General features: G+C 34.6%; 1 protein-coding gene across 2 annotated transcripts in view; it reads left to right on the top strand.

Moving 5' to 3' along the window:
• Window positions 1-25,031, top strand: part of LOC127864477 (oxysterol-binding protein-related protein 1-like) — a 103,611-nt gene that overhangs the window by 28,586 nt on the left and 49,994 nt on the right. For both annotated transcript variants that reach the window (XM_052404100.1, XM_052404099.1), the window contains exons 17-18: window positions 1,152-1,299; window positions 18,844-18,919. In XM_052404100.1, coding sequence (XP_052260060.1) covers window positions 1,152-1,299; window positions 18,844-18,919 — 224 coding nt within the window. The remainder of the gene's footprint in view (window positions 1-1,151; window positions 1,300-18,843; window positions 18,920-25,031) is intronic.

Here is a 25,031-nt window from a genome sequence, read left to right as displayed (position 1 = left end):
GCTTATCTTGATGAAATCTGGGTTGGGATTGTATTTGGGTCATCTGTGGTCAAAAACTTGGTCACTAGGTCAAATCATAGAAAAACCTTGTGTAGACAATAGAGGTCATAGTCTTCATCTAATCTTAATGAAGTATGGTAGAATGTTTATCTTGATGAAATCTGGGTTGGGATTGTATTTGGGTCATCTGTGGTCAAAAACTTGGTCACTAGGTCAAATCATAGAAAAACCTTGTGTAGACAATAGAGGTCATAGTCTTCATCTGATCTTAATGAAGTATGGTAGAATGTTTATCTTGATGAAATCTGGGTTGGGATTGTATTTGGGTCATATGTGGTCAAAAACTTGGTCACTAGGTCAAATCATAGAAAAACCTTGTGTAGACAATAGAGGTCATAGTCTTCATCTGATCTTAATGAAGTATGGTAGAATGTTTATCTTGATGAAATCTGGGTTGGGATTGTATTTGGGTCATCTGTGGTCAAAAACTTGGTCACTAGGTCAAATCATAGAAAAACCTTGTGTAGACAATAGAGGTCATAGTCTTCATCTGATCTTAATGAAGTATGGTAGAATGTTTATCTTGATGAAATCTGGGTTGGGATTGTATTTGGGTCATCTGTGGTCAAAAAATGGTCACTAGGTCAAATCATAGAAAAACCTTGTGTAGACAATAGAGGTCATAGTCTTCATCTGATCTTAATGAAGTATGGTAGAATGTTTATCTTGATGAAATCTGGGTTGGGATTGTATTTGGGTCATCTGTGGTCAAAAACTTGGTCACTAGGTCAAATCATAGAAAAACCTTGTGTAGACAATAGAGGTAATAGTCTTCATCTGATCTTAATGAAGTATGGTAGAGCGTTTATCTTGATAATATCTGATTTTGGATCGTATATGGGTCGTCTGGGGTAAAAAATTAGGTCACCGGGCAAATTCTAGTAAAACCTTGTGTAGATGTAAAAGGTCACAGTTTTCATCACGTCTTAATGACTTTTAGTCAGAATGTATTAATTAATGAAATCTTTCTTGGGATTGTATATGGGTCTGATACAATTTAAGTTGATGTAGCAAGGTTAGTCAGGTGAGCGATTCAGGGCCATCATGGCCCTCTTGTTTTGTATTTTTTTCCGATTTTCTTTTTTTTTCAGATGTTCATTTACCTCTTTCGCCGAGATCTTCTGTGGTCTCGCCTGCTCCCTCATACAAGTCTTGTATGTTCGACCTTGATACCAACGACAGTCTAGAAAATTCTGCATCACTGGTGACAATGAACTTTCAACTGTGTTTAGATGGAAGGTAAATAGGAAAGCTCAAAACTTTTAGTGTATTCTAGACGAAAGCTTGAAGCAAGGTATTCAATTTTATTTAGCAATTTAGATTGTTTAGATAGTTATTAAAGTGATAAAGTGTATTGTTCTCCAGTTTTCATAAAGTGTATTGTTCTCCAGTTTTCATATCATTTTGATTGAAAGGGGTTGTAAACATAACTGTTTAAATATAAACCAACAGCATCTTTATTGTTCAACCTGAATAGATGTTAAACAAACTTTCATGGTATTCGGTGTTTGGTATCTGTTTGGTAATTTACAAAACGAAAGAGCTTTAATTAAAATTTCAGGTAGAATGTAACCATTAAATTTAAGATGAAGTGTAACCTATTTGAACGTGGTATGTAACCTCTCTTACTATTATTATGACTTTAGAAAATTCCGGTCTTTTTGTCTGCTATTCATATCCGTGAATATCCGAATGTACAACTGTCAATAAAGATGCTGACGTATGGACTGTGATCTTATTTTTTTTATTTATTTATGGAATTATTCCTAATGTGTTTCAAGAACAGTGAAGTGTGAAAGGAGTTGTTATATAAGAAGTGTTTATAGAAAGTCAGTTGCGAAAAAATGCAACTATTTATTTGCGTGGGTGTCTTATGCGAGCTAAATCCAATTTGGTAAATTCTTCGTAGTCGGACAGTGACATAAGTTCACTGAGTCAGTCAACAAAGTGTACAGGAAACGTGGTGTAATTGAGTAAGATATTGATTTCGAACACGATCATCTTTGGGATGGCAGAATCAAGTATTGATGGTGAAAAGAATGATGTTGTCAAATACAGGTAAAAACCAATGCAATAAATATGTTGTAATATGATTATAGGTGCTACCTTATTTACAGGCAAAAGCTTTTTAAGTTTTTTTGATAACCATGTATTTTTAATAAATATATGGACATGATTGTGTTCAAAATATTATAATTATTGCAATAATTAAGTAATGCATCCCCAAAAAATCAATCTTAAAACGAGTTACTTGTTCCAAGCTTAAAGATCTAGCATCTTATTATTTTATTTTTTTCTAGCCACAGGAATTTATAGCTGGTTCGTTGTCTGTGGTATAGTGGCAGGGGTTTTTTTTTAGAAAAAGGGGAAGACGCTGGACGCTGGGTAAAAGGGGGAAATCGAGCTCGAAAGAGACATATTTGGGGAAAAATAAAAACTGTTCATTTCAATGTCTATAACTCACCTACAGACTTCAGGGTTTTCAGGGGTTTTTCAGCACTGTCTGCGCCTCCGGAGAACGGAGGCATTCCCAAAGCAAACGGATCCGTTCCCAATCGAACTTTGATTGCATTTTTCCCAATTCAAAAAAATAAAATCTTTCATAATAGTAAAAAGTAAACATAATTTATTATTATATCGAAAGAGTGACTTCCCTTCATTCGCGACGTAATAAAACCTTTAGTGACACAGATTTTTTGGTGTATTTGCCGGATGCATTTACTCTTAGCAATGACGTTCGAACTGTTCCGCATTATACAAAAGAGTATATAGAACCGCACAATACACATTCTATACCATATCTGTAGACGCTTATTTTCAATCATGGCTTCGCACAATTGTAAATATTAGATTTAAAAAAAAAAAAACGAAAAATAGACGCTAAAGGATGTGTAACGATATCATCGATGTTTTCGAAACGCTCAGAATCTTCCGAAATTACTGCCGCGAGTAACCCTGAATAGACAGGCTCAGACGATACTCAGCAAAATGTAACAGTAACAGAAGTAATGCCATGGCCGTCAATCACAAAATCGGCAACTGAATGCTCAGAGCCTTGTAAGAAATTTGTAGTTCAATCGTCATTTAAAACATAAAAGTATGAAATGAAATACCCATGGCTCTATTTTAGCTCGGCCAAAATTGTTGCTGTAACTTGTGTTTGGGCAGTGTTTGTTCTGCATGTGTTTATATAAAGAAAATTGTTAAACCACAGACTTATTTAAGCATGATTAATTCAAATTTTTTTCCCAAAATGAGCCGTTTCACGAAACAAAAATTCCCAAAATGGGCAATTTTGTCGATAAAAAATTCCCAATTTGGTCAGACTCCTTTTCCCAAAGAAGGCAGAAAAACCCCTGGTTTTTTATAGAAAAAGAGGCATGTCTCTGACCTTTTTGTTCTTAAACACATGAACAAGTATGATATTAAAGTCAAAGTCCTAAATAAAGATGCAGGGGTAGATCTAATAATGGGAAATGTTTTCAACTGGGGCCGGGGAACGATGTCAATATTATGATTTCAATTTCATGATGAATGGGTTGACGATCTAGATCTGCTACAGTATTGGAAGGGAAAGGTGCGGCAGCTGCCGATTGTCAACTTTCACTTTCACAATAAATTGAATAATCTGACAGTATTAATCGATGTTGATTACATGTACCTCCGAATCCTGCTGGGTTTCAACGGTTTTTGATGATTCATTCTTAAAAAATGCGTCAACGCAATTAATATTTTCCGAGTCCTAACGTTTTATTTTGTTCGCGTATGAACGCCAAGTGTGAGACTTTTTTCTGTTTTAACGTTTGTATCTTGGCTTTCACTTAACCCGGATGAAAATTCGACTGGTTTCCGGTAATTAATTGACGAAACACCCTCCTCAAGCAAGACCAAAATCCAGTAAAATAGTCACATGATTAATACGATTAGTTGCCCGGTTTCCATGACGTAATTTAAGAGCTATATATAGAATCACTGGGATTCCCAGATTTGAGTGTTCGTCGGGAGAGAGAGAGAGAGAGCGCGAGATCGTTGTACATGGTACAAATTGGATAAGTGTCGACTTCCCAAAAGAAAAAAAACATTTCTTTGAGGGTAAAATATTATATTTTGGTGAAAAATTAGATTTTTGGAGGGGAAATGGTATTTTTAGGGGAAAAATTCTGGTAGGGGAAGATGCAGAATATCGGCGTCACTTTCTTAGTAAAAAAAAAACCTGAGTGGATAGGGTGTCTTCTAACTGGCTTAGTCTCTTTTTTAATTGAAGACAAAATGAAAAAAAAAATCAGAACGGCAAAAAAACAACACATAGAAGTTTCAAGTATTTAATGCATTGAAATAGATTATATACAAATTGAAGAAGATTCAATCGTTACCTTTTTTTAAATTAAAATATTCAGCATATTGTGAGTACTTATTGATCATGCGGGGCGTAGTATCACAACCGTCCAGCGCATTACAGTGTAGGAAATTCCCAACGGTAACCAAACAGTTACCAAGCATTAACGGGATAAATAATGTATAATAACCTCCCCGTTGGTCGTATTTTGTGATAACCATAACTTGCATAAGTCAGAGGTAAATTCCGCCAAGCAAGGTCAATAAATACGCACAATATCTATGAGTTAGCAGTCGATAGTCGCATAATTTTGTATAAATTATTATAATAATAATGTTTAATAAGTACGCACAATATCTATTAGTAAGCGGTCGATAGTCGCATAATTCGGTATAAATAATAATAATAATAATGTTTAATGTCAAATATCTCTAAAAGCAACAGATGCAAGGTGTCTTCTGATTGGCTAACACTCAAGGGTCGGTGAAAATTGTACGTCAAAGTACATTTCTCGTTCTACCTAGTAGGTCTTGTAGACTTTCGAAGCCATATAGACACTAAGTACTGGTCCTACCCAGGAAACAGTTTGTTTCATCAAATGTCTCAATTCAACTTGACAGCTTGCTAAAGCAGTTGCATTTAGCATACAGTACACTGATTTAACATAAACAAAATCATGTGATGTGTCAAATCAATTTTGATTGACAAATTTGACAGGATTATTTTTAATCCATTAAGTTTTAGACTGTCAAATAACACACACTACGTATTGAGCGCCATACATGAAGCTTTCGTCTGTATATCACTGACTTCATCAGAAGAATGATTTCTACTGTTGGGAAACTTTAACACCACTAATTGTCTTCTTATTTATTATCAATGTTTAATTATGTGTAACAGCATAACAACATACTTGTTTCGTAATTAAAATATTAAATAAACACAGTAGATTCCACTCAATTAAATATCGGATAATCAAATAATTCGGTTAATTGAATAGAAATTGAAAACACCAAACCATTTGCATCTCTTCCGGTTGTAAAAACTCCACATATTCAGATAGGAAATACGGCGTATTTCGGTTAATTGAATAGTCAATTTTCTATTGAACACTATAATCCACACTATAATCCAGCAAAGAATGTCATAAATCTCCAAGGATACGCATCGTATCGACAATTTTGACAGACACGCTCAATTGACTGCCTTTGTTTTCATTTCACACCATTCCTGTATGCAGCGTCTGTCAAGCGTCACGTGACTAACAGGTGTAGTATGCGAGCAAGTACATGTACAATGCAAACACTGGAGTCTCCGATGTGCAGTCAGGTGCAAACTTTCAAATGCAAACTGTCGAGTAACACACTTCAACAGTTTGTTGTCGCTTAGAAAAAATTAAAGAGGGTATTGCTGATTAGAAACAAACTGTTGACGTGTCTTGCTCGACAGTTTGCAATATGTTACTCTATATTCTCAGTTTGTGTATATAAACCTACAGCAATGCAATACATGCCTTAAATTTCCAGACCGATTCCAGGACATTGTGCTAAATTTTCCGGGACATTTGCCGATTTTCCTGGACATGTATACAAATAGCGATATATGAAGTCATACATGTATTTTTGTTACACATTTTTTTCGCGATATCCAATTAGTTAAATTACTTATGTAACTTACCTGGAATAAACAAATTTAACATCCATTTAAGATCAATGCACAAAAAAATGTTATTTAAACAAGAAGAATAAATTATAATTAACATCGTAAATTGCTTAAACAATTGACAAATTCAACATTTCTACATCTGTTACTAGTTAGAACTGTTGTTTGTCAATTAGGTATCAATTAAGGGCTTCAATTTACTTGCGAATAATAATTTAGTTTTTGTGATCACAGTTTGAACAGAAATTTAAATATGTGAATTACTCAAAAGTAACAGATGATATAAATTAAAAAAACATCAAGGAATCATAATTCAAATCTGAAAATGCCACCAGCCCCTTCTGCAGTAGGGAATACTTTACACGGTCTGTGGATAAGAAGACCGCAACGTGTAATGTGTGTAATCTTAGTTTTACATATGGGCGGTCTGCTACAAATCTGTGGAATCATTAAAAAATAAAATTCTTTGACATGATGTTTTTCATTCTATTTGTGCCCGATCACAGTATCGGTTATAGTATTAGTCGACAGCGATACAATTATTTGATAGCAACGTTAATAAACAGCCTCGTATTTAGCAAACGGATATAACTTACAAACCAATGGAAATTAACACATACACTGTAACAAGGTAAAATCAATCCAGTATTAATTACACAATAGAACGGAAATCATATTAATTGAATTATGCATTTACTAAACAAGCTATTTGCTACTGTTTAGAATTACAATATCTTACTAAAAATGATCACAGCTACTTAGTGCTTTTACATACTGGTGGTAAGTTTTGTATTACTAGTTTGACATTTATTCGCAGACACTTGTCGATATACAGACAAAACTTACAGAACTTTCATATTTTTCCGCATAATTGCCTTCAAATCGTTAATTTAACAACCCTTTGATATTGTTTGCACATCTGATCTTATTATACCATAGCTGATTTTTGTTTATAGATAGACATATATAGACTTCTCATAGTTCTATAAAAGTTCACACATGTTCCATCCAAGTAAACCAACAGAAACAATAAAGATCACAACAGATAATAACTGTGTGTATAGCTTGGAAATTCTGATAGTTCACGAATCCCTTCTTTGTTGATTTCTGTAAACCAAAACTGTCAGTTTTGCTGGATAGAATGGATTGTATGATGTCCAGCTCTTGCTTTGGCGGAACAGCTTCTAAAAACAGAAAACCAACAAATATCTTAAAATTTGACCATTAATGCAGAAAATTTATAAATGTCTTGTTTTTTTGTTGATTTCGAATCTGGAAGATTCTTACATTAGATTGTGGTACAAAATCCAACGGTATCGGATTTTGTGGTTTTAGGCCTAAACTAATTATAATGATATGTAACCTTTCGGGATATCGGTAAAGTGCGAGCAGACGAGGTGTAAATACGTTAAAAATTAAAGCTAAAAGACAAAAAAATTAGATCGGAATATCTTTAAATTTTGTGAATAAATGTGTTTCTGGTGGATAACAACGACAACCAGAATATTGCTCATGATCACACGTAAAACTTCTTTCTAAGAGCGAATGGAAAATCCGTCACGAACTCTGACAAATTAACAGTAGGGTGGCGTTATTGAAATACCGCGAGAATACTGCAAAGAATAGAGATGCCAACTACAATGTTTAAAACAAATATTTTTTTAACAAGCGTTGGTGATTTGTCAGGATAATATTAACAATACGATATCGAAAAGATCAAAGCAAATTGATTCGATAGAAATCTGAGATTCGGCAATATATTAAAGAAGGGTTATGTTCACCTACATTGTGTTTAGTAAAGACTGTCACTATATGTAGTGAACCAGTCTTTGGATAATACCCACCGAAGAAGAGTATTCAGGGGAGATAATGACTTAATTCTGGAACGGTTGCAAAGAAAAACAAATAATGCGAGAATATTAAGTACAATTCACTACACAATTATGATGTCATTGATATAAGTTTTCCTGAGGTAGTGTTTTTCCCAGGCCATTTTAGCGTGGCGAAAAGTCACGCCGCCCTCCCGGATCGCCACTCTGCCCTTTTCAAAGACAAATTTCACCACGCGCCCTTCTTTTTCAAGGGCAAATTTCGCCACGCGTCCTTATTGATAACATCTTTATTGCCTATTGACCTAACTTGGTCCGCAAAATCAGCGTCCTTGATTGTCTGTGACGCTCCAACTGTGCTTCATTTACTCGAGAGACGTCAACGTCTAATCGACTATATTAATTGAGCAGATTTAATCTATTACAGTGCTCGATTTATAGGTAGGTCTTACTGACTGCTCCAAAGCTGTGAATTAGTCATGCATGAATAACCCCGTGTCAGTATCATTCGATAATGCCGGAGGCTATGTTATACCAAGCGCACTTTTTGGTCGGCAATGTGATGAATCTTTGATGAAAAACTCGATGTTATTCTCTTCCTCCGGAAGAAACCCCCTTCGCTAAAAACGGCAGGGCGGAAGAAACCCCCTTTCATAGTTTGCATACGTGGAAAAAAACCCCTCGCTAGTTTTGCATAGGCGGAACAAACCCCCTTCGAGTTTTCAGACAGGCGGAATAAACCACCTTCCATAGCGGAACAGACCCCCTTCCAGACGATTTAGTTACATTCAAACGCACGGTAAGCACGGTTTTTTGCATGATTCAATTTTTTTTTAAGACGAATGCTTCGGTTATTATAGGAAAATATGTACGAAATATCTTCGTCACTATCGGCTCTGGGCGCTAATTTTGTGTTTTTGTTATTTTTATCAATCTAGTACAAGTTAACGCATATAAAATGGTATAATCTCACTGAAACGAGTGCAAGACAAATTCACACGAGCATCTCATCATTAACAACTTGTGAACAAACGGCCGGTACACCTCTTTACTCAGCACATAACAGTTTGGAAATAGATATTCGCACCTTCATTTAATTATATAAAAGGTCCTTTAATGTACCGGCTATTGAAGATACTGATGAGAAGTTGTGTCATGATCGGCGCCTTTGCGGCTCGTGTGAAGTTATGTACAGTTTTGTTTAATTACATTAGCATTCGGCTATAATTGTGTGATTTTAGGGAATGATTTGATCTTTATAAATAAATGTAAATATATGCCTGTTTATCGTTAATAAATGCGTGTTTTTTTTCAACAACAAATTGTTTTTTGCTTTTTAATATATGCTTGTTTGAGATCTTTGTAAATAAATGTAAATATATGCCTGTTTTATCATTAAATGCGTGTCCTTTTTTGCTACAGCAATTTGTTTAATGTTTTCTAGTATATGCTTGCTTGATCTTTGTAAATAAATGTTAATATATTTCATTCTATTTTTGTCTATTTTATCCTTCAATAATAATTCTTTCCCCCATTCATACATTATTCGTTTTATTACCATCTTGATTAATTCTTCACAGCTTCTGAACAAACGGCCGGTACACTCCTTCAATCAGATTTTCGCACCTTCATTCAATTATCACGATAACGATGTTTGAGTTTCACAGATTGAATATTTAGTGTGAATCATTAACAACTTCATTAACAACTTGTGAACAAACGGCCGATATACTTCTTTACTGTAAATCCGAAACACACTCCCGTAAGTTGGTGTTAACGCGTTTTTAATACGAAACACACTTCCGAATGTAAATGTTACCGCAACGTTGAAATATTTTTGCAGTGTATATTCTATTTTGTGTTGACTCTTTTTCTCAATAAAAAGGGCGCGAAAATTATGCAGCATATAAAGCGTGGGTGTATTGATCGTTGTAACAAGCACACAACTAGTCAGGGGATTGATGCATGTTCGGAGGAAATATTTCATCAAGTCTATAAATGAAAAAACTGGCAAGGTTTGTGTTAAAGATATTATAGGAGGTTTTGGGGATTCCGATAATGACGTCACGTTTGCGCATGCTCAAATTTTGGCCGTCAAAACTGCGGCCATTCTGCTATTGTTTGCATTGATGAAGCGCATCGTGATAAGGTTACAAACATATTCGCGACCCTTTTGAAAAACAAAAAATACTCAGAAATTGAAATTCTTTCAGATTAAATTGAATCCAATGCAGGGTTTTTTTTGGCCCGATTTTATAGCCGAAATTCCGCTATGTTCCCAATCCCAAAAAGTATACTTTTTTCCCAAAATGTGGCAAAAAATTCCCAATTTCCCAAAAAAAAAAAAAAAAAAATAAAATTTTTTTTTTTATTTATTTTTTTTAGAAAGAAGTGTCTTATGCATATTTTATCTAAATTTTAATTCAATTACATCTAACAAAGTTTTGTATGATTTTGTTCTTTTAATTTTAATGATAATAAAGTGTTATATCAAATTTAGTATTTCCCTAATTAGTGGACTTTTCGTGTGGAAAAAAAGGCTAATGAATTAATTTTCCCAATTTCATGAAAATGCCAATAAAATTCCCAATTCCAAAGCCATGGGCTATCTTCCCAAAAAGTGGAAAAAAAAACCTGCAATGAACGAACACAAATAAAGACGAAAACAAACAACAAATTGATTGATTTTATGTAATCAACATATAGAAACTGATTTGAACCTATTTGTCTGTAAAAACTTACCTTGTTACAGATTAACTGAATCCTCTTGACAAATGTTAATGTTTTGTATTTAATTTTCACACCAAATTTGACACTCTTTGTTTCAGCATTTTAACCCACTGTTTAATTGCCCATTTCTTTATCAAAAACCAATTATCTCGATATGATCGGATACTGTCCAGACAAGAAAACAATGTGTCATAAACCCAGGGACCTATACTTGTATGACTCTGTATGGGGTCTCTGCATAAACCACATGTGTCTGGTCATTAAACACAATTTATGATACCTCCATGTCATCTCTCGACATATTAAGTCAAAAACTTAACAATTGCTTTAATAAAATATGTGAACATATTTAAAATAGACATTTGTCCGAAATGGATTAACAGCTAGGAACTATTCAGGGTTGTCATTTTTAACCGATTGCCGATCGAATTAATCGATTAAAATCGCCAGAAAATCGGTTGATTTTCCCGAATCTTTAAAATTGCGATCGGAAGTTTTGATCACGCAAACCGACAATAATTGATGAGGAATAACCGTACTATAGTAGAGCGACGCCCGGTCATTCAGTCAGTCCGTTAACTCCGCGTAAGAGCTACTGTTTTCAATGAATTTCTCAGTGGGTGGCCAATATTGGTTTTTCAAGCTGTCAATCAAATTCTTCTTGGTAAGAACGTCAACCAATCAGCGCTCAGACAGCCGAATACACGCCGACCCCACGTGAAACTTTATCAAATAGCTGTTCATTTCACAGATTAGTACTGACCGTTTCTCAAGGAATGCAGCACTGTAGAGCGTAATTAACTAGTTTTTTTAGTGAGAGAAAAGGTTTCCACATATCAAAAAAATGCTCTTCAATTTTCTACCAAAATAAAAGATATTAGCAACCTCTGCGCTCCGAAGTTGTTATTAAGCATCTAAATATTTATGTCCACGCTTTCCCCGAGGAAGAATGACGTGATGTTTTACATGAAGTCGAATTTTGGCATGATTTTCATCTGTACATGAAAAACACAAGAAATGTGTCTCTGTTGCTAAAATTTTATAAATTTTCTTTGAATAATGAAATCTGAAAATGATTTCGGATAACACATTTAATTATACGCATTTGAAAATACTTAAATTAAATAATGCATTTTCTTAATACAAATGGTCATAACACATAATGTAATAAGTAGGTAAATAACGTGTTTTGAGATTGCCAAACTATGCATACATATAGGTCTACATGCATGAATGACCTTACAAGTTATATCACGATCCGGAATGGAAAGTACTCGGTAAAATTTAAAGAAAGACGCGTTTTAATTCTCAGAAATTCACTTTCACTTTCGCAAACTTTTCTGACAGGAGGTACATGTAACAGTTTAGTTTGAGTCGTTGATTTGTCGTAATTACTAAATAAACAGTTCTCAATGCTCTCAAATCGCGTCACGTGATTTACGCATGTTCAATGGGATTTCCCCAATCCCACAATTTAATTTGTATATGCACTTGCGTTAAATGGCGGACGACATTCATCGTCAATATTGGCCGTAATTTGGTTTTGAAAAAAATAAATCGTAATAATACTGGATTATCGGGTAATGGATAGAATTGGAACATGCAAAGATCTATCAATATAATATGTTTTTACATTGTACAGTATACTTAAAATGTGAAAATCTAAAAAAATCTATTCTGTTTAGACCTCATTTTAACTTTTTATGCTCTAAGAATAGCATTATTTTGTCCCTAAAATGTCTAGAATTCGTTTTCGGTCTGACCCCCCTGCCAGGGCCTTGCCCTGGACCTAAAAGGGGGCCTAGGCGGCCTCCCTTTACCCCCGGCTGAATCGGTTACTATTCCAAAATAATCCTTTGTTTCCAAGCATAATGACAACCCTGCTATTAAGTATATATATTAGCCAGTTTAAACATAATAATAAAGTGTTTAATAACTATACATTTAAAATATTGTACACATTTACTGCTACACAATTAACGTATTTAACGGGTACCTGCGAATGTAAACTCTGCTATAATGTGTAAGGATCGTGCGTTACTGCAGTGTTCGAAACATTGTCATGAAAACAAGCAATCGCGTTTGGTCATTATAGGGATATAACATACTTGCATTAAATAAATTAAATGTGTAGATTAATGGTATCATAAAATGATAGATTTGTATCGCTCATTATCACTATAGACAAGTTTTCAATATACGTGTACATGCAAAGACAGTTCAATTTGCAAAATATGCAGGTGTTTTTTCAATTTGAATGCTTAAATTTATTAATATTTTCATTCTATGTTAACAAAATGAAAATTCATTCAATGTTAAAAAAAAATAAAAATAAACATTTCAAGATTAAAATGTATTGAGATATTTTAGGGCTTTGTTTTATAACTGATTCAATGCACCCCTTACACTAAATTTCAATCCCGGATGAAAATTAACACTATCGCATCCACACCACTTATAATAATATTCAAATTATTATATGTTTTATTATTTTTGTAAACATCATTTATTAAATTCTTATTTTAAAAAAGAATACGGGTATTTATAGTTTTGTTTTGTGAAATTGTAAGTATTAAATCTTCCGACGACCTTAACTCTGATACAATGTAATTGGCCGCGATCAAGAAGTTGACGGCCAATCTATTTTTAGTAACAGAAAACCCCTCTGTGACGTCACACAAAAACCTCCTATTGAGAGCTTTTATCGTTAATATTTACCAGAAAGTGCTTTAAAAATGTTATAAACGGGATTATCGGGAAATGAATATAAACTTGAAAAGTAGCAAGCATGCAGTAATAGAGTCGGGTTGAAACGGATGTATTGGGGAATCGTTTGAGTCGGGATTTTACTACCTCTGCGGGAAAGACTTAACACTTAGGAAGGGGGTTTATTCCGCCTGTCTGAAAACACGAAGGGGGTTTATTCCGCCTGTCTGAAAACTCGAAGGGGGTTTGTTCTGCCTATGCAAAACTAGCGAGGGGGTTTCTTCTGCGTATGCAAACTATGAAAGGGGGTTTCTTCCGCCCTATCGTTTTTAGCGAAGGGGGTTTCTTCCGAAGGGGGTTTATTCCGGAAATCCATTGCATGCATTATTCAGTTATATCAAAACATATTTTTTTACGCATAATTACATTAAAAATCACAAACAAATTTATTCTTTATCGTTTTCGTCTTTAAGATAATTAGATCTAATTATTGAAATAATTACTGAGACGTATACTAATTTAACAAAATGCGAATCGCGTATACGATTTAACGTTGCTATGCGCACCTGTTGCTTACATCATTTGACATTTTATCGACATGGCGGACTATACAGAGTGAAATTGTGACTCGGCAAAAATGGCAAATAACGTCGTAAACGATCGAATTAATGATGGAGATTATACATTAAGAAGGAATTAATGAAATGTCTGTGATAATCAACGATGCATAAAAATGTTTTAGATAGCAACAACATTATTTATTTATTTGTAATCTACCCGTTGGATGTAAGTCACGGAAACGAGTGTTTGCATATTGTTTGCCATCAATTTACTCGCAATGTTATTTTAAACATCTGTCAAGATTATTGTTAGAAAATGGGATAAGACAAACATGGTTTCATTTATATGTAAGTGGATCTGTGTATACTCAGATTCATATGCATATATTGCTTTATTATGTTTGTCGTGCTGTACAGTTTATTGAAACAGCATGGAACTTAAATGAACATTGGAAGGTAAATTTATTGATATAAATCATAGTAAGTTAAATACATCTATTGCCATTAAATGTGATTGTTTATATGTTATTTTTTCCACAACTGCTTCTGATGCGATTACATGTTTCCCCGTAATTCAGGTATTCAGGGAACGTTTTTGCCCTTTTTTTGCCTAAACTGCGCGCTAAAATGCCCTTTTTGAAAGTAATGCGCCATGCCCCTTTGCAATCGTGGGAAAAACACTATGAGGTATGTATTTACATGTGATTTAGCATATGTCAAAGTGTTTTTGATTTGTTCAAGGTCATAAATAGCATCGCGAAAATATATGTCGCGTGGCAATTTTTTTTGAAACGCATCCCTGTATGTTATTCTTATGTTTTTTTATGGTCTAAATTTCCATATGTATGAACGGTCAACGCCCGCTTCGCGGGTTTTAGCCCGTATTAACCTTTGGTCTTTATATATGTACATGTAGCTTTTTTGTCAAATGTTTATCGTCTGTAATAACAATAAATAATTGATTGTCTTCGTAGTGTCAAACTGCCATCTTGAAAATCTTTTATTGTTGTGCTGTTTATTCTGATTCCAATTTCAAGACTTGCTTAAAACTGACATTGAAGAGGAGGTTAACTTCTTTTGAAAAGATGTCAACAGACTATGTACATGTAGTATGAAAAATACCCATAAATAAACGATTTTGTGTTATCAAGGAACACTATAGGGACACTTTATAAAAGAGGAAATATTTGATAAGATGAATTACAACATTGACCTGTTTTTGTTGCATTTTTTATCAGCAAAACGATGATGACCTGGTCAAAACTCTTTTCTGTAAAGACTGCATAATGTGGGAATGTTCTATCGCAATCTCTATAAAAACGACTCTAAAAGAATCACGACTCGACAATAAACTACCATACAGTAACCATTACTCTCTATTCAGGGGTCATTGCACTTTTCCAGTTGTCAGTGCAAAGCTGAACCCCTAACTTTTCAATGTAGTTAAATGAACATATTTTACTCTGCTCAAATAATTAAATAATTTATAAAATGATAAGTTTGTGAGTCCAGGAGTATCAGTGCCGATCCCATGTGTCGCAACTTACGACAATTTTTAAAAGTAAAAACAATTTATTCAAAATTGCGAATTTCATAACTGACACTTTAATCTTGATAGCAAAAAATCTGGACTGGTACATACATGTAACTGGAGCATAATTATTTAGTTATCAGATTGCGCATAAACACGCCCCCAGGGTCATTTGTTTTTATCTGTTCCATATGACAGTGACTGCCTGTGAAAAATTGTCTGTAATGTAACAGCATCACGCTTGGTTGAACAAAAATACACTCGGTTGAAATCAAAATCAGCATTATTTATTTTTGTCATATCTATTCGCGACCCCATGAAACTGTCAAAAATGGTGGCAGTCTGGTTAATGAGTTGAAATAAAGTGTTATACAATAGAGTGATAGATATGTGCTATAATTAGCAATCATAATGTAACACTTGAATCACTTGAGTTAATGCTACTTCATGGACCATCATGGTGACCATGAAGTTTATTTTAGAGCTGAAACAAATGATAACAATTAGAAACCTTTCTTTGGTTCTTTGGTTTTATGTTTGAAGAAATAAATCTGAAATATTTATTCAGCCCACTGTTACAGTAATTAGATGTAAATTATCATATGAAAAAAATGTTATTTATATTAAAATAAAGCTTATTATTGCTTATGAAATTACTTTTTGTAAATTGTGTAATTTGTTTTAAAGCTTAAGTCCAGATAAGGCGGAAAATGTTGTCCCTGATTAGCCTGTGTGAACAACACTTTACGCAGATGCAGTGTATTTTTTTCACCATTTTGGGAATGGGGCCGGGAACCTTTGGATTGGGAAAATGTGCTGCGTTTTGAATAAATTGGGAAATTAGTATTGTTGTTGTTTTGCTAGAAAAATGCTTCAAAATTGAGAAAACAATTGTTTTCATTAATATATTTACAAACGATGAACAGGGAAAATTGGCTGCGTTTTGACTTAAATTGGGAAATTAATGGTGTTATTGTTTAGCTAAAAAATGCTTAAAAATTGAGAATACAAGACTTACATGTAGTGTGTCCAGTATTATATTTACTTAGCTTGAACTTATATGGATGGGAGGTTATTTTGGTTACATCATAAATAGCTTGATGTCCCAACATTTTGTGAATTTTAAGCTGGTGTGTTTACCACAAAATTTTAGTTCAGTGCTGAAATTGTGGAAAGTCCTAAGATTTAATAAATTGAAAAAAAAATATGTTAAGGCATTTTGCAAAAACAGACCATTTATGTTGGTTAAAAGTCAATGATGTAACAGATTGGACACCACTTAGCAAACATGATTTGTATAAGAAATTTTAAAATATTCTCGTTTAAATAAACGGCATTGATTCTTCATCACGGCGTTTCGACCTCATCGTTGTTCGTATCAAAACATTTCTAGACGCTACGCAAGTTATGTAAAAACAGTTCGAGATCTGAATTCAAGACGTAACATATTGGACATGAACTGTTACATCACCATTCATAAAAAATAATTATTGTCTGACTGAAAATTGTATGGGTTTGTGCTTTTTTAGCTCACCTGAGCACAACGTGCACATGGTGAGCTTTTGGGATCGCCTTTTGTCCGTCGTCCGTCGTCAACATTTGCCTAGAGGCCACATTTATAGTAGGATCTTCATGAAACATGGTCAGAACATTTGTCCCAATGATACCTCGACCGAGTTCGAAACTGGGTCATGCTGGGTCAAAAACTAGGTCACTAGGTCAAAAAAAAGAAAAACCTTGTGAACACTGTAGAAATCACATTTGATGCCCAATCTGCATGTAACTTTGTCAAAATGTTTGTCTTAATGATATGTTGGTTGAGTTAAAAAATGGTTTCGGTCCATTGAAAAACATGGCCGCCAGGGGCGGGGCAGTATTCCTTATATGGCTTCAGAGAAACCTTGTGAACACTCTAGAAGTCACAATTGTTGCCCAATCATCATAAAACTTGGTCAAAAAATTGGTTTCATTAATATCTCGGACGATTTCGAAAATGGTCCAGAACGGTGAAAAAACATGGCCTCCAGGGAGCGGGGCAGTTTTCTCTATATGAATATAGTGAAAACATATGACCACTCTAGAAGTCACATTTTTGGTCAAATCTTCATGAAATTTGGCAAGAACATTTTTTTTCCTGGATACGTCAGCTGAGTTCGAAAATGGTTTGGATTGGTAAAAAAACATGGCCGCCAGGGGGGGGGGGGTTCCTTATGTTTATATATAGTAAAAAAAGCTTGTGAACACTCTAGAAGTCACATTTTTTTGCCTAATCATCATGAAATTTTGTCTAAACATCTATTATATAGATATCTCGGACGAGTTTTAAAATGGTCATGATCGGTGAAAAAACATGGCCCCCAGGGGGCGGGGCAGTTTTCTCTATATGTATAAAGTGAAAACATGTGAACAGTCTAGATGACACATTTTTTGCCCAATCTGCATTAAATTTGGTCAGAACATTTGATTCCCGGATACCACGGTTGAGTTCAAAAATGGTTTGGATCGGGAAAAAAACATGGCCGCCAGGGGGGGTCTTTTTCCTTATATTTATATAGTAAAGAAGCTTGTGAACACTCTAGAAGTCACATTTTTTGCCGAATCATCATGAAATTTGGTCAAAACATTGGTTTTGTGAATATCTCGGACGAGTTCAAAAATGGTCGTGATCATTTGTAAAAACATGGCCACCAGGGGGTGGGGCAGTTGTCTCTATATGTATACATGTATAGTGAAAACATGAGAACAGTCTAGAAGACACATTTTTTGCCCAATCTTTATGAAATTTGTCAGAACATTTGAACGGTTGAGTTCGAAAATGGTTTGGATAGGTAAAAAAAAACATTGCTGCCAGGGGGGGTCTATTTCCTTATATTTATATAGTAAAAAATCACTGTAGAAGTCACATTTTTAGCTAGTTCCTTCGGGTCTCAGGTGAGCGCCTTAGGGCCAATGGTCCTCTTGTTCAAGTTTTATATCCAAGAAATAACCTTTATTGATAATATTGAAATAAAGGTAAGTAGCCCAAAATTGTTTGGTAGAGTGATGGAAACAGGACCTGAGATGGGTATACTATAAAAGGTACATGTATACCTTTTTTGTCCAGAATCGGCATGTATTTGTTACAAATTTTTGTACTAACAAGGTAGAACTTGGTAGTTTTATGATATTTATCAACAAGTTTTATGTTAATCTTATCAAATATGGCCACAACATTTTTCAAATACATGTACATTCATGAAATTTATATTTTAAATGTTTTTTTTTAGGATTCAACTAAAAAGTGCTGGACGGAAAAACCGGGCTCATATATACTTTTTCCATTAGGAATGGGTCCGGTTACAGGACCGGATTTTGAATTAAAAAAAGACACTGGACGTGTTTTCCAAGAACTAGACTAATTTTTAATATGATACTTTAATCTGTTTTCAGGAAGGAGTTGCCGGTGCCAATGTTTGATCGTAACAACTTCAGTATCTGGAGTATCCTTAAGCAATGCATTGGAAAGGTGAGCGCAACCAAGCCAAAAATGTACTCAATCAAACTATTATAAGCCATTGTCATTTAAAAAAACAGTCATGGGTGTACTTGAATGAATGGTTACAGCCTTGCGACTAAGACGTAGAGATTAATTAAGGCAGTTTTCTGAAAACAACAACTGGGTTGTTTTTTTCTTCTTTGTGACCCGCCGATCATCGGCTCTTTCCCCTCCGATTTTTTGTTCCCCTCAGCTGGTAAATTTTCCCCTAGATTTCATTTTCCCCTCAAAAAAATTTTTTTTTTTTTTTTTTTTTTTTTTTTAAACCTTTAAATATATAAATTAACCTGATCCAGTGTAGAAAAAAGAAAAATATTGCATAGTTAAATTTTCTGTTTCCTTGAATTTGTTTTAAAAACACAGTGCCCCAGATAAGCTGCGTATCTGCGTCTTTTACCCTATTAAAATGTTTAAAAAAGCAAAGAAATACAATATCATGCGTATTGAAAACGCAACCAATTTGACTTTTACGCAAACTCGTCAAATGGGATGCGTACAATACAATGGCTTCGATCGAAAATGCTTTTCTCATCTTCGGTATTTTCTCTTTTGAAGTATTATCGTAACGAGGCGATGCTTTCATTCAGCAAGCACCTGGATGTTTGAGCAAGAAACAGTCAAACTAAATAAAACGCTCTGCGGACTAGATTTCATAGTAAAATAAAGAGTCCGACCAAATAATTTACGACGACATACATGCGTTTTCAATCTGACTTAATCCGTCGTTTTATAACTCAGTTCACCCTATTTCAAGAATGAAATCACCCTATTTTTCAAAATCAAAGGGTGAAAACCCTATTTCCCAAATAATTATCTGGGCCACTGAAAACAGTAAAATATGCTTAATTGATTATTTAAGACTTTCCTTATTTTCCCCAAAATCCAGCGTTTCGTGTGATTTTTTCCCCCAAAATCTGGCGTTTCGCGCGATTTTTTTCCCCACAAAAAAGGCCAGGCCCTTTCCCCAAAATCAGATAAAAAACCCTGACAACTCAAGAGGCTGTTGATTATATATGTACATGTAGCATTCTCTTGACCACTTTGAAAATAAAACCAAAATAGGAAAATAAGCACTGTGTATTCTGTTTGTCACACATTTAATCAAATTTGGCCAGGCTGCTAGTACTTGATATATCTGTCAACTGGGATCTCAATAGATTTGTATAACCTTGAGTTAAATTAACCCGTTTTTGAAATGTGCACAGGCTAAAATACTGACGAACAAAGTTATTGTGTGTGTGCATAATAGTTAAAGTGTATGAACATGTTTCTTAGTGTGCTTTAAGCCATTTTAGTCAAGTGATATGAGATTTAACACAATCTGTATTATATCAAATATATCATTGATTTAACTTTCTGTTAACATTGGTATCAAAATTATGCAAGTCGTTAATTTAAAATTTACATTAGTAAGAAATTCTAAAACAGACAAAGGCATGCATCAGAAAGCAGGATTCTGTATCAATTGAAATCTCTCCTGTCAGCCGGCACTTACAGCTCTTAGCTTTATATATCTGTCTGTCCTGTCAGCCGGCACTTACAGCTCTTAGCTTTATATATCTGTCTGTTCTGTCAGCCGGCACTTACAGCTCTTAGCTTTATATATCTGTCTGTCCTGTCAGCCGGCACTTGCAGCTCTTAGCTTTATATATCTGTCTGTCCTGTCAGCCGGCACTTACAGCTCTTAGCTTTATATATCTGTCTGTCCTGTCAGCCGGCACTTACAGCTCTTAGCTTTATATATCTGTCTGTCCTGTCAGCCGGCACTTACAGCTCTTAGCTTTATATATCTGTCTGTCCTGTCAGCCGGCACTTACAGCTCTTAGCTTTATATATCTGTCTGTCCTGTCAGCCGGCACTTACAGCTCTTAGCTTTATATATCTGTCTGTCCTGTCAGCCGGCACTTACAGCTCTTAGCTTTATATATCTGTCTGTCCTGTCAGCCGGCACTTACAGCTCTTAGCTTTATATATCTGTCTGTCCTGTCAGCCGGCACTTACAGCTCTTAGCTTTATATATCTGTCTGTCCTGTCAGCCGGCACTTACAGCTCTTAGCTTTCTATATCTGTCTGTCCTGTCAGCCGGCACTTACAGCTCTTAGCTTTATATATCTGTCTGTCCTGTCAGCCAGCACTTACAGCTCTTAGCTTTATATATCTGTCTGTCCTGTCAGCCGGCACTTACAGCTCTTAGCTTTATATATCTGTCTGTCCTGTCAGCCGGCACTTACAGCTCTTAGCTTTATATATCTGTCTTTCCTGTCAGCCGGCACTTACAGCTCTTAGCTTTATATATCTGTCTGTCCTGTCAGCCGGCACTTACAGCTCTAAGCTTTATATATCTGTCTGTCCTGTCAGCCGGCACTTACAGCTCTTAGCTTTATATATCTATCTGTCCTGTCAGCCGGCACTTACAGCTCTTAGCTTTATATATCTGTCAAAATGGTCATGTATGTCTTTGAGGATTCTGCATCAATTGAAATCTCTCCTGTTAGCTGACACTTACATCTTTTAGCTTTATATATCTGTCAAAATGGTCATGTATGTCTTTGAGCTCGTCCAGATTGTAACTTTATTATTCAACATTCGATTTGAAGTATTTTTCTCACAATTTTGGGAATACAATTTTCAAGGTGTTTCTACGGGTCGGTTAAACCCATTGCTAAACCGAAATTGTAAAAAATATCCCAATTTGATGTTATTTCCCACTATCCAATAAAAAAAAAGAAAGTATGTAATGATTTCTATCCTATGTGTAAATTTTATTTTAATTAACTCAAACAATGTACATTTAAGTGTAATAAATATGATTTTGTTCTTCTTATTTATGATTTTGATCTTCGTTTTGAATTATTATAAAGAGTTATGTTGTATTAGTTATTCCCATATCAGTGCATTTTTTTTGCAAGAAAACTCCCAATCCAGAAATTGCATTTTTTCCAGTAATGGCCAGGAAAAGCCCTGAAATATACCGTTTAAATTGGGACTTAAAGAGAAATTGTAATGTTTGAATAAGATCTTAAGTTATTAATAATTATTGCAAAAAATAAAGAAAGTGTGAGTTGATATACATGTACTGACTGCTTCTACATGTATGAATGTCTAAACTTCTGTAAAAATACAGCAAAAATCCAACTAAACAAAAAAAAAACACCAGAAAATAGAAAATCCTAAACACAAAAATGTCAGCACAATGAAACTGACAACTTGACAACTCAACTAATAAATTTAATTGTAATTTATAAAGCACTTTAATAGTTGTTAATATAAGAACCTAGTTTTAAGCTCTGCTGTTTTCGGAGAAAACTGGAGGTATTGTCATAGCCAGTGTGTCGTGTCCGTCATCGTCCGCGTCGTGCTAAAACCTTAACATTTTGTCAAGGTTTTGAACATTGGCTATAAAATCAAAGTGCTTCAACCTACAACTTTGAAACTTCATATGTAGCTGCACCTTGATGAGTTCTACATTGTACATGCCACACCCGTTTTTGGGTCACTAGGTCAAAGGTCAAGGTCACTGTGACCTCAAAAAAAATAATCTGACAAGCTTTCATCTATTCAAATCTGCACCCGCAGCCAAGCGTGGCATCTGTTATGTGGTGCTTTTGTTAATGATACATGTATGTATTTTTGCAATGAAATTTATTATAACTATTTACTTTGTAAACACTGAATCGAATCCACTCGGGCTTTTGGCCATTTGGATGTATTGTTTAATAAACTTGTTATTTAACTTGTTCATTAAAAATGTAAATATTGCTGACAGTAAAAGCTTAGGACCAATGTAGAAATTGCTTTTAAAGAATGGATCGCTTATTCGGACCCAATTTTTTTTACCAAACAGAGATTTGAGTTTCTGATTATTTTTTTGTAATATGAGGGTGATCAGTTGCCTGTCAAATTAGCGCTGAAGAAGTAAATACAATTATAATTATACCACCATGTTAATAACACTGTATTGTAAGATTGTTATGCCCCTGGATCGAATGATCGGGGGTAAATTGTTTTTGGCCTGTCTGTCATTGTATGTGTCTGTCATTCTGTCCCAAAACTTTAAGCTTTGTCATAACTTTTTCAATATTGAAGGTAGCAACTTGATATTTGGCATGCATGTGTATCTCATGGAACAGTGTTTTTTTCATTCAAAATCAGGTTAGGTAACCAGACCCATTCCCAATGGAAAAAAGTATATATTTTTCCCAAATGGGAGCTAAAAATTCCCAATGGAACCAAAATAAAAAAAAGATTATTTTTTTCGATCAATATTTTGATCATCTCTCATAGATATAAGATCAACCTTAGTAAATATGATACTGGAAAAAAAATTATCCTAAATTTTGAAGCATTTGTTAGCAAAACAACAACAACACTAATTTCCCAATTTTAGTCAAAACGTCGCGAATTTTCCCAATGCAACCCGGCCCCATTCCCGAAATAGTGAAAATAAACACTGTAAAAGGTCAAGGTCATCCTTCAAGGTCAAAGGTCAAATGTATGGCATCAAAGCGGCGCAGTAGGGGGCATTGTGTTTCTTACAAACACATCTCTTGTTTAATTAGGCAATCAAATTGAAATAGATATTCTGGGGATTTTCTCAAACAAACTGTTCATTTCATGTCCTGAATGTATACTAGTAATGTCCTGACAATACAAGACAATACATGTACATCGTATAACAAGCAATAGGTCGCAGTGTTGTAGTTGGTTTTTATGTCCAACTAGCGACTGGGAGATCATGGTTTTGATCCCCAGGGTGGGAGTGTTCTTTAGATTTTCCCCATAGACACCAAGTACATGTACTGATTCCAGACCCATGAAACGGACTTGAGAGCGCTTCAAATATGCCTTTGGCTCTTTATGCAATCAAACTAAAATAAAAAGGTTTAAACTAACAATCAATTTTTCATGCATTCTTTATAAACAGTGTACAAAGTACTTTTTAACTGACCTCAACTATGCAATGACACAGTTTCATTTTGGGAGGATTTTTTTTTAAATTAAACCATCACCAGTCTTTGTAAATTGTAGTTTAAGCAATATATGCAGTCTATTTTACTCATACTTATAAAAAATTCTGCTCCAATTGAAATCCCTGAATTAGATAAGTGTTCCAATTTCATGGAGCCATAAAAACAGCCATTGTTACTTATTATGAGGAAATATTGATCCAAGATTATCAATTAATGGTATGAATAACTTGCTAGTCGGCTGCTTTTTCTGGAGTAAGCCAAAGGCTGAACTGTAAACAGGCTTCTTATTGATCAACTCCCCGACTTTGCCCGGTCTGCATCTTCTTAGCGAGTATACTGCTGTGAATTATTCATGTTTCGTGTTTAATGCACATTAGTAGTTACTTGACATACTAAGTAAGGCCAAAAAAAAAGGTCTGTTTCCGGTCACCAAATGGTCTCCCGAATCGGCACCAACCCTTAACTTTTTATTGCGGTCGCACAAAAATAAAAAAAATGTGTTCATTTTCGTTCATAAAAGATGTAATATCAAGCAAACAAAGTATATATATATATACATGTATTTTTTATTATAAGCTTTAGTAGCCTTCCATTTTAGTACACGAAAAAAAATCCCTATATACCAACCCTGTTTTTTTTCCAAGGAGACCAGAAACGGGCCTATTTTTTTGGCCTAAGCGTTTATAAAATTAAAACTGTAGCCAGAGGGCAGACTACACTGTATTTAGAAAGTGATCTCAGAAGGTTTGAACATCTGCTTTATTGTCCCCTACCGGTTTCACCAGAGGGGACTTAATGGATTGCGCTCTGTCTGTAAGTCTGTCCGCCACACTTTTCTGGATCCTGCGATAACTTTAAAAGTTCTTCATATTTTTTTCATGAAACTTGAAATATGAATAGATTGCAATATGGACATTATGCACATCATTTTATTGTGTTCCTACGTCAAGAATTGCTATGGCAACAAATAGATTAGAAATACTGCTGAAAATGGTGGTTTTCTGGATCCTGCGATATCTTTAAAATTTCTTCATATTTTTTCATGAAACCTGAAACATGGATAGATGGCAATATGGACATTATGCACGTCATTTCATTTTGTTCCTACTTAA

Source organism: Dreissena polymorpha, chromosome 1 (genome assembly GCF_020536995.1).
Source record: "Dreissena polymorpha isolate Duluth1 chromosome 1, UMN_Dpol_1.0, whole genome shotgun sequence".
In the NCBI taxonomy this organism is placed as follows: domain Eukaryota; kingdom Metazoa; phylum Mollusca; class Bivalvia; order Myida; family Dreissenidae; genus Dreissena; species Dreissena polymorpha.
This window is presented reverse-complemented; position numbering and strand designations above follow the sequence as displayed.